The sequence below is a fragment of the Oncorhynchus clarkii genome, chromosome 6, assembly GCF_045791955.1.
Source record: "Oncorhynchus clarkii lewisi isolate Uvic-CL-2024 chromosome 6, UVic_Ocla_1.0, whole genome shotgun sequence".
In the NCBI taxonomy this organism is placed as follows: domain Eukaryota; kingdom Metazoa; phylum Chordata; class Actinopteri; order Salmoniformes; family Salmonidae; genus Oncorhynchus; species Oncorhynchus clarkii.
Window position 1 is genome coordinate 1,185,001 of NC_092152.1, and position 15,000 is coordinate 1,200,000.

A 15,000-nucleotide genomic window follows, 5' to 3' on the forward strand; every position below is an offset into this window, starting at 1 on the left:
ATATTTGATTCTCTGTATACATATTCATATACTACAATGTCTCTCTCCCTGTATCTCAATTCAATTCAAGGGGCTTTATTGGCATGGGAAACGTGTTAACATTGCCAAAGCAAGTGAGGTAGATAATATACAAAAGTGAAATAAACAATAAAAATTAACAGTAAACATTTAACATACAGAAGTTTCAAAAGAATAAAGATATTACAAATGTCATATTACGTAAATATACAGTGTTACAACGATGTTTAAATGGTTAAGGCTACACAAGGGAAAATAAATAAGCATAAATATGGGTTGTATATACAATGGTGTTTGGTCTTCACTGGTTTCCCTTTTCTTGTGGCAACAGGTCATACATCTTGCTACTGTGATGTCACACTGTGGTATTTCACCTAGTAGATATGGGAATTTATCAAAATTGGATTTGTTTTCGAATTCTTTGTTGATCTGTGTAATCTGAGGGAAAAATGTGTCTCTAATATGGTCATACATTGGGCAGGAGGTTAGGAAGTGCAGCTCAGTTTCCAACTCATTTTGTGGGCAGTGCGCACATAGCCTGTCTTCTCTTGAGAGCCATTTCTGCCTACGGCAGACTTTCTCAATAGCAAGGCTATGCTCACTGAGTCTGTACATAGTCAAAGCTTTCCTAAAGTTTGGGTCAGTCACAGTGGTCAGGTATTCTGCCACTGTGTACTCTGTTTACCATCAAATAGCATTCTACTTTACTCAGTTTTTTGGTAATTCTTTCCAATGTGTCAAGTTTTATTATCTTTTTGTTTTCTCATGATTTGGTCTAATTGTGTTGCAGTCCTGGGACTCTGTGGGGTCTGTTTGTGTTTGTGAACAGAGCCCCAGGACCAGCTTGCTTAGGGGACTCTTCTCCAGGTTCATCTCTCTGTAGGTGATGGCTTTGTTATGGAATGTTTGGGAATCACTTCCTTTTAGGTGGTTTTAGAATGTAACGGCTCTTTTCTGGATTTTGCTAATTAGTGGGTATCGGCCTAATTCTGCTCTGCGTGCATTATTTGGTGTTCTACGTTGTACACGGAGGGTATTTTTGCAGAATTCTGCATGCAGAGTCTCAATTTGGTGTTTGTCCCATTTTGTGAAATCTTGGTTGGTGAGCAGACCCCAGACCTCACAACCATAAAGGGCAATGTGCTCTATGACTGATTCAAGTATTTTTAGCCAGATCCTAATTGGTATGTTGAATTCTATGTCCCTTTTAATGGCATAGGATGCCCTTCTTGCCTTAGAATGCCCTTCTTGTCTCTCAGATCGTTCACAGCTTTGTGGAAGTTACCTGTGGCGCTGATGTTTAGGCCAAGGTATGTGTCGTTTTTTGTGTGCTCTAGGGCAACAGTGTCTAGATGGAATTTGTATTTGTGGTCCTGGCGAGTGGACCTTTTTTGGAACACCATTATTTTGGTCTTACTAAGATTTACTGTCAGGGCCCAGGTCTGGCAGAATCTGTGCAGAATATTTAGGTGCTGCTGTAGACCCTCCTTGGTTGGTGACAGAAGCACCAGATCATCAGCAAACAGTAGACATTTGACTTCAGATTCTGGTAGGCTGAGGCCGGGTGCTGCAGACCTTTCTAGTGCCCGCGCCAAATCGTTGGTATATATGTTGAAGAGGGTTGGGCTTAAGGTGTATCCCTGTCTCACCCCACGACCCTGTGGGAAGAAATGTGTGTGTTTTTAACTGCACACTTGTTGTTTGTGTACATGGATTTTATAATGTCATATGATTTACCCCCAACACCACTTTCCATCAATTTGTATAGTAGACCCTCATGCCAAATTGAGTCTAAGGCTTTTTTGAAATCAACAAAGCATGAGATGACTTTGCCTTTGTTTGGTTTGTTTGGCTGTCAATTAGGGTGTGCAGGGTGAATACATGGTCTATTGTAAGGTCATTTGGTAAAAAGCCAATTTAACTTTTGCTCGGTACATTGTTTTCATTGAGGAAATGTACGAGTCTGCTGTTAACGATGACGCAGAGGATTTTCCCAAGGTTGCTGTTGACTCATTTCCCACGGTAGTTATTGGGGTCAAATTAGTCTCCACTTTTGTGGATTGGGGTGATCAGTCCTTTGTTCCAAATATTGGGGAAGATGCCAGAGCTAAGGATGATGTTGAAGAGTTTTATTATAGTCAATTGGAATTTGTTGTCTATATATTTGATCATTTCATTAAGGAGACCATCAACACCACAGGCCTTTTTGGGTTGGAGGGTTTGTATTTAGTCCTGTAGCTCATTCAAGGTAATTGGAGAATCCAGTGGGTTCTAGTCGTCTTTAATAGTTGATTCTAAGATTTGTATTTGATCATGTATATATGTTTGCTGTTTGTTATTTGTTATAGAGCCAAAAAGATTGGAGAAGTGGTTTACCCATACATCTCCATTTTGGATAGATAATTCTTCGTGTTGTTGTTTGTTTAGTGTTTTCCAATTTTCCCAGAAGTGGTTGGAGTCTATGGACTCTTCAATTACATTGAGCTGATTTCTGACGTGCTGTTCCTTCTTTTTCCGTAGTGTATTTCTGTATTGTTTTAGTGATTCACCATAGTGAAGGCGTAGACTCAGGTTTTCCGGGTCTCTAGGTTTTTGGTTTGACAGGTTTCTCAATTTCTTTCTTAGATTTTTGCATTCTTCATCAAACCATTTGTCATTATTGTTCATTTTCTTCGGTTTTCTATTTGAGATTTTTAGATTTGCTAGGGAAGCTGAGAGGTCAAATATACTGTTAAGATCTTCTACTGCCAAGTCTACACCTTCACTATTACAGTGGAAAGTTTTACCCAGGAAATTGTTTAAAAGGGATTGAATTTGTTGTTGCCTAATAGTTTTTTGGTAGGTTTCCAAACTGCATTCCTTCCATCTATAGCATTTCTTAATTTTACTCAGTTCCTTTGGTTTTGATGCCTCATGATTGAGTATTGCTCTGTTCAAGTAGACTGTGATTTTGCTGTGGTCTGATACGGGTGTCAGTGGGCTGACTGTGAACGCTCTGAGAGACTCTGGGTTGAGGTCAGTGATAAACTAGTCTACAGTACTACTGCCAAGGGATGAGCTATAGGTGTACCTACCAATGGAGTCCCCTCGAAGCCAACCATTGACTATGTACATACCCAGCGTGCGACACCATCTGTCTCTACCTCCCCCTGTCTCTATCGTCCTCTGTCTCTATCTCCATCTGTCTCTATCTCTATCTTCCCCTGTCTCTATCTCCCTGTATCTCAATCTGCCTATTTCTATCTCACCGCCGTCTCTATCTCCCTCTGTATCTATCTCCCTCCGTCCCTGTGTCTCTGTCTCCCTCTGTCTCCGTCTCCCTCTGTCTTTGTCTCCCCCTGTATCTGTCTCCCTCTGTCTCCCTGTGTCTCTGTCTCTGCCTCCCTCTGTCTCTGTCTCCCCCTGACTCCCTGTGTCTCTCTCTCTGTCTCCCTGTGTCTCCGTCTCCCTGTGTCGCCCTGTGTCTCTGCCTCTGTCTCCCCCTGTCTCCGTCTCTCTGTCTCCCTGTGTCTCTGTCTCTGTCTCCCTCTGTCTCCCTGTGTCTCTGTCTCCGTCTCCCTCTGACACTGTCTCCCCCTATCTCTGTCGCCCTCTGTCTCCGTCTCCCTCTGTCTCTGTCTCCCCCTCTCTCCATCTCCCTCTGTCTCCGTCTCCCTCTGTCTCCGTCTCCCTCTGTCTCTGTCGCCCTCTGTCTCTGTCTCCCTCTGTCTCTGTCTCCCTCCGTCTCTGTCTCCCTCTGTCTCTGTTTCCCTCTGTCTCTGTCTCCCTCTGTCACCCTGTATCTCTGTCTCCCTCTGTCTCTGTCTCCCTCTGTCTCTGTCTCCCTGTGTCTTTGTCTCTGTCTCCCTCTGTCTCCCTCTGTCTCCCTGTGTCTCCCTGTGTCTCTGTTTCCGTCTCCCTCTGTCTTTGTCTCCCTGTTTCCGTCTCCCTCGGTCTCCCTTTGTCTCTGTCTCCGTCTCTCTCTGTCTCTCTGTCTCCCTCTCCCTCTGTCTCTCTGTCTCCCGCTGTCTCCGTCTCCCTCTGTCGCTCTGTCTCCCTCTGTCTCTGTCTCCGTCTCCCTCTGTCTCTCCCTGTGTCTCTGCTCCGTCTCCCTCTGTCTCTCTCCCTGTGTCTCTGTCTCTCTCCCTCTGTCTCCGTCTCCCTCTGTCTCTCCCTGTGTCTCTGTCTCTGTCTCCATCTCCCTCTGTCTCTCCCTGTGTCTCTGTCTCTCTCCCTCTGTCTCCGTCTCCCTCTGTCTCTCCCTGTGTCTCTGTCTCTGTCTCCGTCTCCCTCTGTCTCTCCCTGTGTCTGTCTCTCTCCCCCTGTCTCCGTCTCCCTCTGTCTCTCCCTGTGTCTCTCCCTCTGTCTCCGTCTCCCTCTGTCTCTCCCTGTGTCTCTGTCTCTGTCTCCAACTCTCAATGTCTTTATTTCTGCGTGTATCAGCACCAGCAGCAGGTGGTCCAGGCGGTGGAAAGAGCAAAACAGGTCACCATGGCTGAACTAAACTCTATCATCGGGGTATGTCTACACACACACACACACACACACACGCACGCACGCACGCACGCACGCACACACAAACACACACACACTTGTTTGTTTTACTAACCTTGTGGGGACCAAACTATTGATTCCCATTCAAAACCTTAACGGCAACCTTACCACCAAACCCATAACCCTAATTGTTACCACTAAGCAATGTCCCCACTTGTACAAATGTTTTACTACGATACAGTATTATATATGGAGCTGTAGATTACATACACTACATGACTAAAAGTATGTGGACACCTGCTAGTCGAACATCTCAGTCCAAAATCATGGACATTAATATGGAGTTGGTCCCCCTTTGCTGCTATAACAGCCTCCACTCTTCTGCTAAGTCATTAATATGGAGTTGGTCCCCCCTTTGCTGCTATAACAGCCTCCACTCTTCTGCTAAGTCATTAATATGGAGTTGGATCCCCCTTTGCTGCTATAACAGCCTCCACTCTTCTGGGAAGGCTTTAATATGGAGTTGGTCCCCCCTTTGCTGCTATAACAGCCCCCACTCTTCTGGGAAGGCTTTAATATGGAGTTGGTCCCCCTTTGCTGCTATAACAGCCTCCACTCTTCTGGGAAGGCTTTCCACTAGACGATGGAACATTGCTGCTATAACAGCCTCCACTCTTCTGGGAAGGCTTTCCACTAGATGTGGGAACATTGCTGCTATAACAGCCTCCCACTCTTCTGGGAAGGCTTTCCACTAGATGTTGGAACATTGCTGCTATAACAGCCTCCACTCTTCTGGGAAGGCTTTCCACTAGATGTTGGAACATTGCTGCTATAACAGCCTCCACTCTTCTGGGAAGGCTTTCCACTAGATGATGGAACATTGCTGCTATAACAGCCTCCACTCTTCTGGGAAGGCTTTCCACTAGATGTGGGAACATTGCTGCTATAACAGCCCCCACTCTTCTGGGAAGGCTTTAATATGGAGTTGGTCCCCCCTTTGCTGCTATAACAGTCTCTACTCTTCTGCTAAGTCATTACTATGGAGTTGGATCCCCCTTTGCTGCTATAACAGCCTCCACTCTTCTGGGAAGGCTTTCCACTAGATATTGGAACATTGCTGCTATAACAGTTGGAAGAACAGAATCATCTAGAACGTCATTGTATGCTATAGCGTTAAGATTTCCCTTCACTGGAACTAAAGGGCCTGAACCATGAAAAACAGCCCCAGACCATCATTACTCCTCCACCAAACTTTACAGTTGGCACTATGTCTCTCTCTCTCTTAGTGTCTCTCTCTCTCTCTCTCTCTCTCTCTCTGTGTGTCTCTCTCTGTGTCTCTCTCTCTCTCTCTGAGTGTATCTCTCTCTTAGTGTCTCTCTCTGAGTCTCTCTCTCTCTCTCTCTTAGTGTCTCTCTCTCTCTCAGTGTCTCTCTCTCTCAGTGTCTCTCTCTGAGTTCCTCTCTCTCTCTCTTAGTGTCTCTCTCTGAGTGTCTCTCTCTCTCTCTTTCTCTTAGTGTCTCTCTCTCTTAGTGTCTCTCTCTCTCTCTCTCTCTCAGTGTCTCTCTCTCAGTGTCTCTCTCTCAGTGTCTCTCTCTCAGTGTCTCTCGCTCTCTGAGTGTCTCTCGCTCTCTGAGTGTCTCTTTCTCTCTCTTAGTGTCTCTCTCTCTCGCTTTCTGTGTCTATTGTAGAGTGGTAATGACAATGGTGTGTGTGTATTCAGCAGCAGCAGCTCCATGCCCAGCACCTGTGTCATGGCCCTGCCCTCCCGGTGCCCCTCATGACCCAACCTTCTGGGCACCAACCCCCTCAACCACCCCTACCCACCGCGGGCAGCGCCAGCCTCCTGGCCCTCTCCTCTGCCCCCCTACCCACCGCAGGCAGCAGCAGCCTCCTAGCCCTCTCCTCCGCTCTCGCTGCCCATCAGCTGCCCCTAAAGGAGGACAAAAAACACAAGGACAACACCGACAGAGGTAAACACTGAAACTCTACTAGGGGTTACACTAGATAATCCGCTTTCCATTCATTTATTTTGTTTTGTGTTTTTGTTTACATAGACAGTTTTCAGTAGTACTCTCTAATACAGTCAGGTGGTCTATAACAGGTTTCAGTAGTACTCTCTAATACAGTCCGGTGGTCTATAACAGGTTTCAGTAGTACTCTCTAATACAGTCAGGTGGTCTATAACAGGTTTCAGTAGTACTCTCTAATACAGTCAGGTGGTCTATAACAGGTTTCAGTAGTACTCTCTAATACAGTCAGGTGGTCTATAACAGGTTTCAGTAGTACTCTCTAATACAGTCAGGTGGTCTATAACAGGTTTCAGTAGTACTCTCTAATACAGTCAGGTGGTCTATAACAGGTTTCAGTAGTACTCTCTAATACAGTCAGGTGGTCTATAACAGGTTTCAGTAGTACTCTCTAATACAGTCAGGTGGTCTATAACAGGTTTCAGTAGTACTCTCTAATACAGTCAGGTGGTCTATAACAGGTTTCAGTAGTACTCTCTAATACAGTCAGGTGGTCTATAACAGGTTTCAGTAGTACTCTCTAATACAGTCAGGTGGTCTATAACAGGTTTCAGTAGTACTCTCTAATACAGTCAGGTGGTCTATAACAGGTTTCAGTAGTACTCTCTAATACAGTCAGGTGGTCTATAACAGGTTTCAGTAGTACTCTCTAATACAGTCAGGTGGTCTATAACAGGTTTCAGTAGTACTCTCTAATACAGTCAGGTGGTCTATAACAGGTTTCAGTAGTACTCTCTAATACAGTCAGGTGGTCTATAACAGGTTTCAGTAGTACTCTCTAATACAGTCAGGTGGTCTATAACAGGTTTCAGTAGTACTCTCTAATACAGTCAGGTGGTCTATAACAGGTTTCAGTAGTACTCTCTAATACAGTCAGGTGGTCTATAACAGGTTTCAGTAGTACTCTCTAATACAGTCAGGTGGTCTATAACAGGTTTCAGTAGTACTCTCTAATACAGTCAGGTGGTCTATAACAGGTTTCAGTAGTACTCTCTAATACAGTCAGGTGGTCTATAACAGGTTTCAGTAGTACTCTCTAATACAGTCAGGTGGTCTATAACAGGTTTCAGTAGTACTCTCTAATACAGTCAGGTGGTCTATAACAGGTTTCAGTAGTACTCTCTAATACAGTCAGGTGGTCTATAACAGGTTTCAGTAGTACTCTCTAATACAGTCAGGTGGTCTATAACAGGTTTCAGTAGTACTCTCTAATACAGTCAGGTGGTCTATAACAGGTTTCAGTAGTACTCTCTAATACAGTCAGGTGGTCTATAACAGGTTTCAGTAGTACTCTCTAATACAGTCAGGTGGTCTATACCAGGTTTCAGTAGTACTCTCTAATACAGTCAGGTGGTCTATAACAGGTTTCAGTAGTACTCTCTAATACAGTCAGGTGGTCTATAACAGGTTTCAGTAGTACTCTCTAATACAGTCAGGTGGTCTATAACAGGTTTCAGTAGTACTCTCTAATACAGTCAGGTGGTCTATAACAGGTTTCAGTAGTACTCTATAATACAGTCAGGTTGTCTATAACAGGTTTCAGTAGTACTCTCTAATACAGTCAGGTGGTCTATAACAGGTTTCAGTAGTAATCTCTAATACAGTCAGGTGGTCTATAACAGGTTTCAGTAGTACTCTCTAATACAGTCAGGTTGTCTATAACAGGTTTCAGTAGTACTCTCTAATACAGTCAGGTGGTCTATAACAGGTTTCAGTAGTACTCTCTAATACAGTCAGGTGGTCTATAACAGGTTTCAGTAGTACTCTCTAATACAGTCAGGTGGTCTATAACAGGTTTCAGTAGTACTCTCTAATACAGTCAGGTGGTCTATAACAGGTTTCAGTAGTACTCTCTAATACAGTCAGGTGGTCTATAACAGGTTTCAGTAGTACTTTCTAATACAGTCAGGTGGTCTATAACAGGTTTCAGTAGTACTCTCTAATACAGTCAGGTTGTCTATAACAGGTTTCAGTAGTACTCTCTAATACAGTCAGGTGGTCTATAACAGGTTTCAGTAGTACTCTCTAATACAGTCAGGTGGTCTATAACAGGTTTCAGTAGTACTCTCTAATACAGTCAGGTGGTCTATAACAGGTTTCAGTAGTACTCTCTAATACAGTCAGGTGGTCTATAACATGTTTCAGTAGTACTCTCTAATACAGTCAGGTGGTCTATAACAGGTTTCAGTAGTACTCTCTAATACAGTCAGGTGGTCTATAACAGGTTTCAGTAGTACTCTCTAATACAGTCAGGTGGTCTATAACATGTTTCAGTAGTACTCTCTAATACAGTCAGGTGGTCTATAACAGGTTTCAGTAGTACTCTCTAATACAGTCAGGTGGTCTATAACAGGTTTCAGTAACAGTACTCTCTAATACAGTCAGGTGGTCTATAACAGGTTTCAGTAGTTTTCTCTAATACAGTCAGGTGGTCTATAACAGGTTTCAGTAGTACTATCTAATACAGTCAGGTGGTCTATAACAGGTTTCAGTAGTACTCTCTAATACAGTCAGGTGGTCTATAACAGGTTTCAGTAGTACTCTCTAATACAGTCAGGTGGTCTATAACAGGTTTCAGTAGTACTCTCTAATACAGTCAGGTGGTCTATAACAGGTTTCAGTAGTACTCTCTAATACAGTCAGGTGGTCTATAACAGGTTTCAGTAGTACTCTCTAATACAGTCAGGTGGTCTATAACAGGTTTCAGTAGTACTCTCTAATACAGTCAGGTGGTCTATAACATGTTTCAGTAGTACTCTCTAATACAGTCAGGTGGTCTATAACAGGTTTCAGTAGTACTCTCTAATACAGTCAGGTGGTCTATAACAGGTTTCAGTAGTACTCTCTAATACAGTCAGGTGGTCTATAACAGGTTTCAGTAGTACTCTCTAATACAGTCAGGTGGTCTATAACAGGTTTCAGTAGTACTCTCTAATACAGTCAGGTGGTCTATACACAGTAGTAATACAGTCAGTAACAGTTTCAGTAGTACTCTCTAATACAGTCAGGTGGTCTATAACAGGTTTCAGTAGTACTCTCTAATACAGTCAGGTGGTCTATAACAGGTTTCAGTAGTACTCTCTAATACAGTCAGGTGGTCTATAACAGGTTTCAGTAGTACTCTCTAATACAGTCAGGTGGTCTATAACAGGTTTCAGTAGTACTCTCTAATACAGTCAGGTGGTCTATAACAGGTTTCAGTAGTACTCTCTAATACAGTCAGGTGGTCTATAACAGGTTTCAGTAGTACTCTCTAATACAGTCAGGTGGTCTATAACAGGTTTCAGTAGTACTCTCTAATACAGTCAGGTGGTCTATAACAGTTTTCAGTAGTACTCTCTAATACAGTCAGGTGGTCTATAACAGGTTTCAGTAGTACTCTCTAATACAGTCAGGTGGTCTATAACAGGTTTCAGTAGTACTCTCTAATACAGTCAGGTGGTCTATAACAGGTTTCAGTAGTACTCTCTAATACAGTCAGGTGGTCTATAACAGGTTTCAGTAGTACTCTCTAATACAGTCAGGTGGTCTATAACAGGTTTCAGTAGTACTCTCTAATACAGTCAGGTGGTCTATAACAGGTTTCAGTAGTACTCTCTAATACAGTCAGGTGGTCTATAACAGGTTTCAGTAGTACTCTCTAATACAGTCAGGTGGCTTATAACATGTTTCAGTAGTACTCTCTAATACAGTCAGGTGGTCTATACACAGGTTTCAGTAGTACTCTCTAATACAGTCAGGTGGTCTATAACAGGTTTCAGTACAGTCAGGTGGTCTATAACAGGTTTCAGTAGTACTCTCTAATACAGTCAGGTGGTCTATAACAGGTTTCAGTAGTACTCTCTAATACAGTCAGGTGGTCTATAACAGGTTTCAGTAGTACTCTCTAATACAGTCAGGTGGTCTATAACAGGTTTCAGTAGTTTTCTCTAATACAGTCAGGTGGTTTATAACAGGTTTCAGTAGTACTCTCTAATACAGTCAGGTGGTCTATAACAGTTTTCAGTAGTACTCTCTAATACAGTCAGGTGGTCTATAACAGGTTTCAGTAGTACTCTCTAATACAGTCAGGTGGTCTATAACAGGTTTCAGTAGTACTCTCTAATACAGAAACTATAACAGGTTTCAGTAGTACTCTCTAATACAGTCAGGTGGTCTATAACAGTTTTCAGTAGTACTCTCTAATACAGTCAGGTGGTCTATAACAGGTTTCAGTAATACTCTCTAATACAGTCAGGTTGTCTATAACAGTTTTCAGTAGTACTCTCTAATACAGTCAGGTGGTCTATAACAGGTTTCAGTAGTACTCTCTAATACAGTCAGGTTGTCTATAACAGTTTTCAGTAGTACTCTCTAATACAGTCAGGTGGTCTATAACAGGTTTCAGTAGTACTATCTAATACAGTCAGGTGGTCTATAACAGGTTTCAGTAGTACTCTCTAATACAGTCAGGTGGTCTATAACAGGTTTCAGTAGTACTATCTAATACAGTCAGGTGGTCTATAACAGGTTTCAGTAGTTTTCTCTAATACAGTCAGGTGGTCTATAACAGGTTTCAGTAGTACTATCTAATACAGTCAGGTGGTCTATAACAGGTTTCAGTAGTACTATCTAATACAGTCAGGTGGTCTATAACAGGTTTCAGTAGTTTTCTCTAATACAGTCAGGTGGTCTATAACAGGTTTCAGTAGTACTCTCTAATACAGTCAGGTGGTCTATAACAGGTTTCAGTAGTACTATCTAATACAGTCAGGTGGTCTATAACAGGTTTCAGTAGTTTTCTCTAATACAGTCAGGTGGTCTATAACAGTTTTCAGTAGTACTCTCTAATACAGTCAGGTGGTCTATAACAGGTTTCAGTAGTACTCTCTAATACAGTCAGGTGGTCTATAACAGGTTTCAGTAGTACTATCTAATACAGTCAGGTGGTCTATAACAGGTTTCAGTAGTTTTCTCTAATACAGTTAGGTGGTCTATAACAGGTTTCAGTAGTTTTCTCTAATACAGTCAGGTGGTCTATAACAGGTTTCAGTAGTACTATCTAATACAGTCAGGTGGTCTATAACATGTTTCAGTAGTACTCTCTAATACAGTCAGGTGGTCTATAACAGGTTTCAGTAGTTTTCTCTAATACAGTCAGGTGGTCTATAACAGGTTTCAGTAGTTTTCTCTAATACAGTCAGGTGGTCTATAACAGGTTTCAGTAGTGCTATCTAATACAGTCAGGTGGTCTATAACAGGTTTCAGTAGTACTATCTAATACAGTCAGGTGGTCTATAACAGGTTTCAGTAGTTTTCTCTAATACAGTCAGGTGGTCTATAACAGGTTTCAGTAGTTTTCTCTAATACAGTCAGGTGGTCTATAACAGGTTTCAGTAGTACTATCTAATACAGTCAGGTGGTCTATAACAGGTTTCAGTAGTTTTCTCTAATACAGTCAGGTGGTCTATAACAGGTTTCAGTAGTACTCTCTAATACAGTCAGGTGGTCTATAACAGGTTTCAGTAGTACTCTCTAATACAGTCAGGTGGTCTATAACAGGTTTCAGTAGTACTCTCTAATACAGTCAGGTGGTCTATAACAGGTTTCAGTAGTACTCTCTAATACAGTCAGGTGGTCTATAACAGTTTTCAGTAGTACTCTCTAATACAGTCAGGTGGTCTATAACACAGGTTTACAGTCAGGTGGTCTATAACAGGTTTCAGTAGTACTCTCTAATACAGTCAGGTGGTCTATAACAGGTTTCAGTAGTACTCTCTAATACAGTCAGGTGGTAACAGGTTTCAGTAGTACTCTCTAATACAGTCAGGTGGTCTATAACAGGTTTCAGTAGTACTCTCTAATACAGTCAGGTGGTCTATAACAGGTTTCAGTAGTACTCTCTAATACAGTCAGGTGGTCTATAACAGGTTTCAGTAGTACTCTCTAATACAGTCAGGTGGTCTATAACAGGTTTCAGTAGTACTCTCTAATACAGTCAGGTGGCTTATAACATGTTTCAGTAGTACTCTCTAATACAGTCAGGTGGTCTATAACAGGTTTCAGTAGTACTCTCTAATACAGTCAGGTGGTCTATAACAGGTTTCAGTAGTACTCTCTAATACAGTCAGGTGGTCTATAACAGGTTTCAGTAGTACTCTCTAATACAGTCAGGTGGTCTATAACAGGTTTCAGTAGTACTCTCTAATACAGTCAGGTGGTCTATAACAGGTTTCAGTAGTTTTCTCTAATACAGTCAGGTGGTTTATAACAGGTTTCAGTAGTACTCTCTAATACAGTCAGGTGGTCTATAACAGTTTTCAGTAGTACTCTCTAATACAGTCAGGTGGTCTATAACAGGTTTCAGTAGTACTCTCTAATACAGTCAGGTGGTCTATAACATGTTTCAGTAGTACTCTCTAATACAGAAACTATAACAGGTTTCAGTAGTACTCTCTAATACAGTCAGGTGGTCTATAACAGTTTTCAGTAGTACTCTCTAATACAGTCAGGTGGTCTATAACAGGTTTCAGTAATACTCTCTAATACAGTCAGGTTGTCTATAACAGTTTTCAGTAGTACTCTCTAATACAGTCAGGTGGTCTATAACAGGTTTCAGTAGTACTCTCTAATACAGTCAGGTTGTCTATAACAGTTTTCAGTAGTACTCTCTAATACAGTCAGGTGGTCTATAACAGGTTTCAGTAGTACTCTCTAATACAGTCAGGTGGTCTATAACAGGTTTCAGTAGTACTATCTAATACAGTCAGGTGGTCTATAACAGGTTTCAGTAGTTTTCTCTAATACAGTCAGGTGGTCTATAACAGGTTTCAGTAGTACTATCTAATACAGTCAGGTGGTCTATAACAGGTTTCAGTAGTACTATCTAATACAGTCAGGTGGTCTATAACAGGTTTCAGTAGTTTTCTCTAATACAGTCAGGTGGTCTATAACAGGTTTCAGTAGTACTCTCTAATACAGTCAGGTGGTCTATAACAGGTTTCAGTAGTACTATCTAATACAGTCAGGTGGTCTATAACAGGTTTCAGTAGTTTTCTCTAATACAGTCAGGTGGTCTATAACAGTTTTCAGTAGTACTCTCTAATACAGTCAGGTGGTCTATAACAGGTTTCAGTAGTACTCTCTAATACAGTCAGGTGGTCTATAACAGGTTTCAGTAGTACTATCTAATACAGTCAGGTGGTCTATAACAGGTTTCAGTAGTTTTCTCTAATACAGTTAGGTGGTCTATAACAGGTTTCAGTAGTTTTCTCTAATACAGTCAGGTGGTCTATAACAGGTTTCAGTAGTACTCTCTAATACAGTCAGGTGGTCTATAACAGGTTTCAGTAGTTTTCTCTAATACAGTCAGGTGGTCTATAACAGGTTTCAGTAGTTTTCTCTAATACAGTCAGGTGGTCTATAACAGGTTTCAGTAGTTTTCTCTAATACAGTCAGGTGGTCTATAACAGGTTTCAGTAGTACTATCTAATACAGTCAGGTGGTCTATAACAGGTTTCAGTAGTTAATACAGTCAGGTGGTCTATAACAGGTTTCTATCTAATACAGTCAGGTGGTCTATAACAGGTTTCAGTAGTTTTCTCTAATACAGTCAGGTGGTCTATAACAGGTTTCAGTAGTTTTCTCTAATACAGTCAGGTGGTCTATAACAGGTTTCAGTAGTACTATCTAATACAGTCAGGTGGTCTATAACAGGTTTCAGTAGTTTTCTCTAATACAGTCAGGTGGTCTATAACAGGTTTCAGTAGTTTTCTCTAATACAGTCAGGTGGTCTATAACAGGTTTCAGTAGTACTATCTAATACAGTCAGGTGGTCTATAACAGGTTTCAGTAGTTTTCTCTAATACAGTCAGGTGGTCTATAACAGGTTTCAGTAGTTTTCTCTAATACAGTCAGGTTGTCTATAACAGGTTTCAGTAGTACTATCTAATACAGTCAGGTGGTCTATAACAGGTTTCAGTAGTGCTATCTAATACAGTCAGGTGGTCTATAACATGTTTCAGTAGTTTTCTCTAATACAGTCAGGTGGTCTATAACAGGTTTCAGTAGTACTATCTAATACAGTCAGGTGGTCTATAACAGGTTTCAGTAGTACTATCTAATACAGTCAGGTGGTCTATAACAGGTTTCAGTGGTTTTCTCTAATACAGTCAGGTGGTCTATAACAGGTTTCAGTAGTTTTCTCTAATACAGTCAGGTGGTCTATAACAGGTTTCAGTAGTACTATCTAATACAGTCAGGTGGTCTATAACAGGTTTCAGTAGTACTCTCTAATACAGTCAGGTGGTCTATAACAGGTTTCAGTAGTACTATCTAATACAGTCAGGTGGTCTATAACAGGTTTCAGTAGTTTTCTCTAATACAGTCAGGTGGTCTATAACATGTTTCAGTAGTACTCTCTAATACAGTCAGTAGTTTTCTCTAATACAGTCAGGTGGTCTATAACAGGTTTCAGGTGGTCTATAACAGGTTTCAGTAGTTT

General features: G+C 41.7%; 1 protein-coding gene across 1 annotated transcript in view; it reads left to right on the forward strand.

The window, feature by feature from the left end:
• The window catches only part of LOC139411816 (transducin-like enhancer protein 4), an 89,118-nt gene that overhangs the window by 1,234 nt on the left and 72,884 nt on the right, over positions 1–15,000 (forward strand). Inside the window, exons 2-3 of the mRNA XM_071158556.1 lie at positions 4,441–4,515; positions 6,212–6,461. Of these exons, the coding sequence (XP_071014657.1) occupies positions 4,441–4,515; positions 6,212–6,461 (325 nt within the window). The remainder of the gene's footprint in view (positions 1–4,440; positions 4,516–6,211; positions 6,462–15,000) is intronic.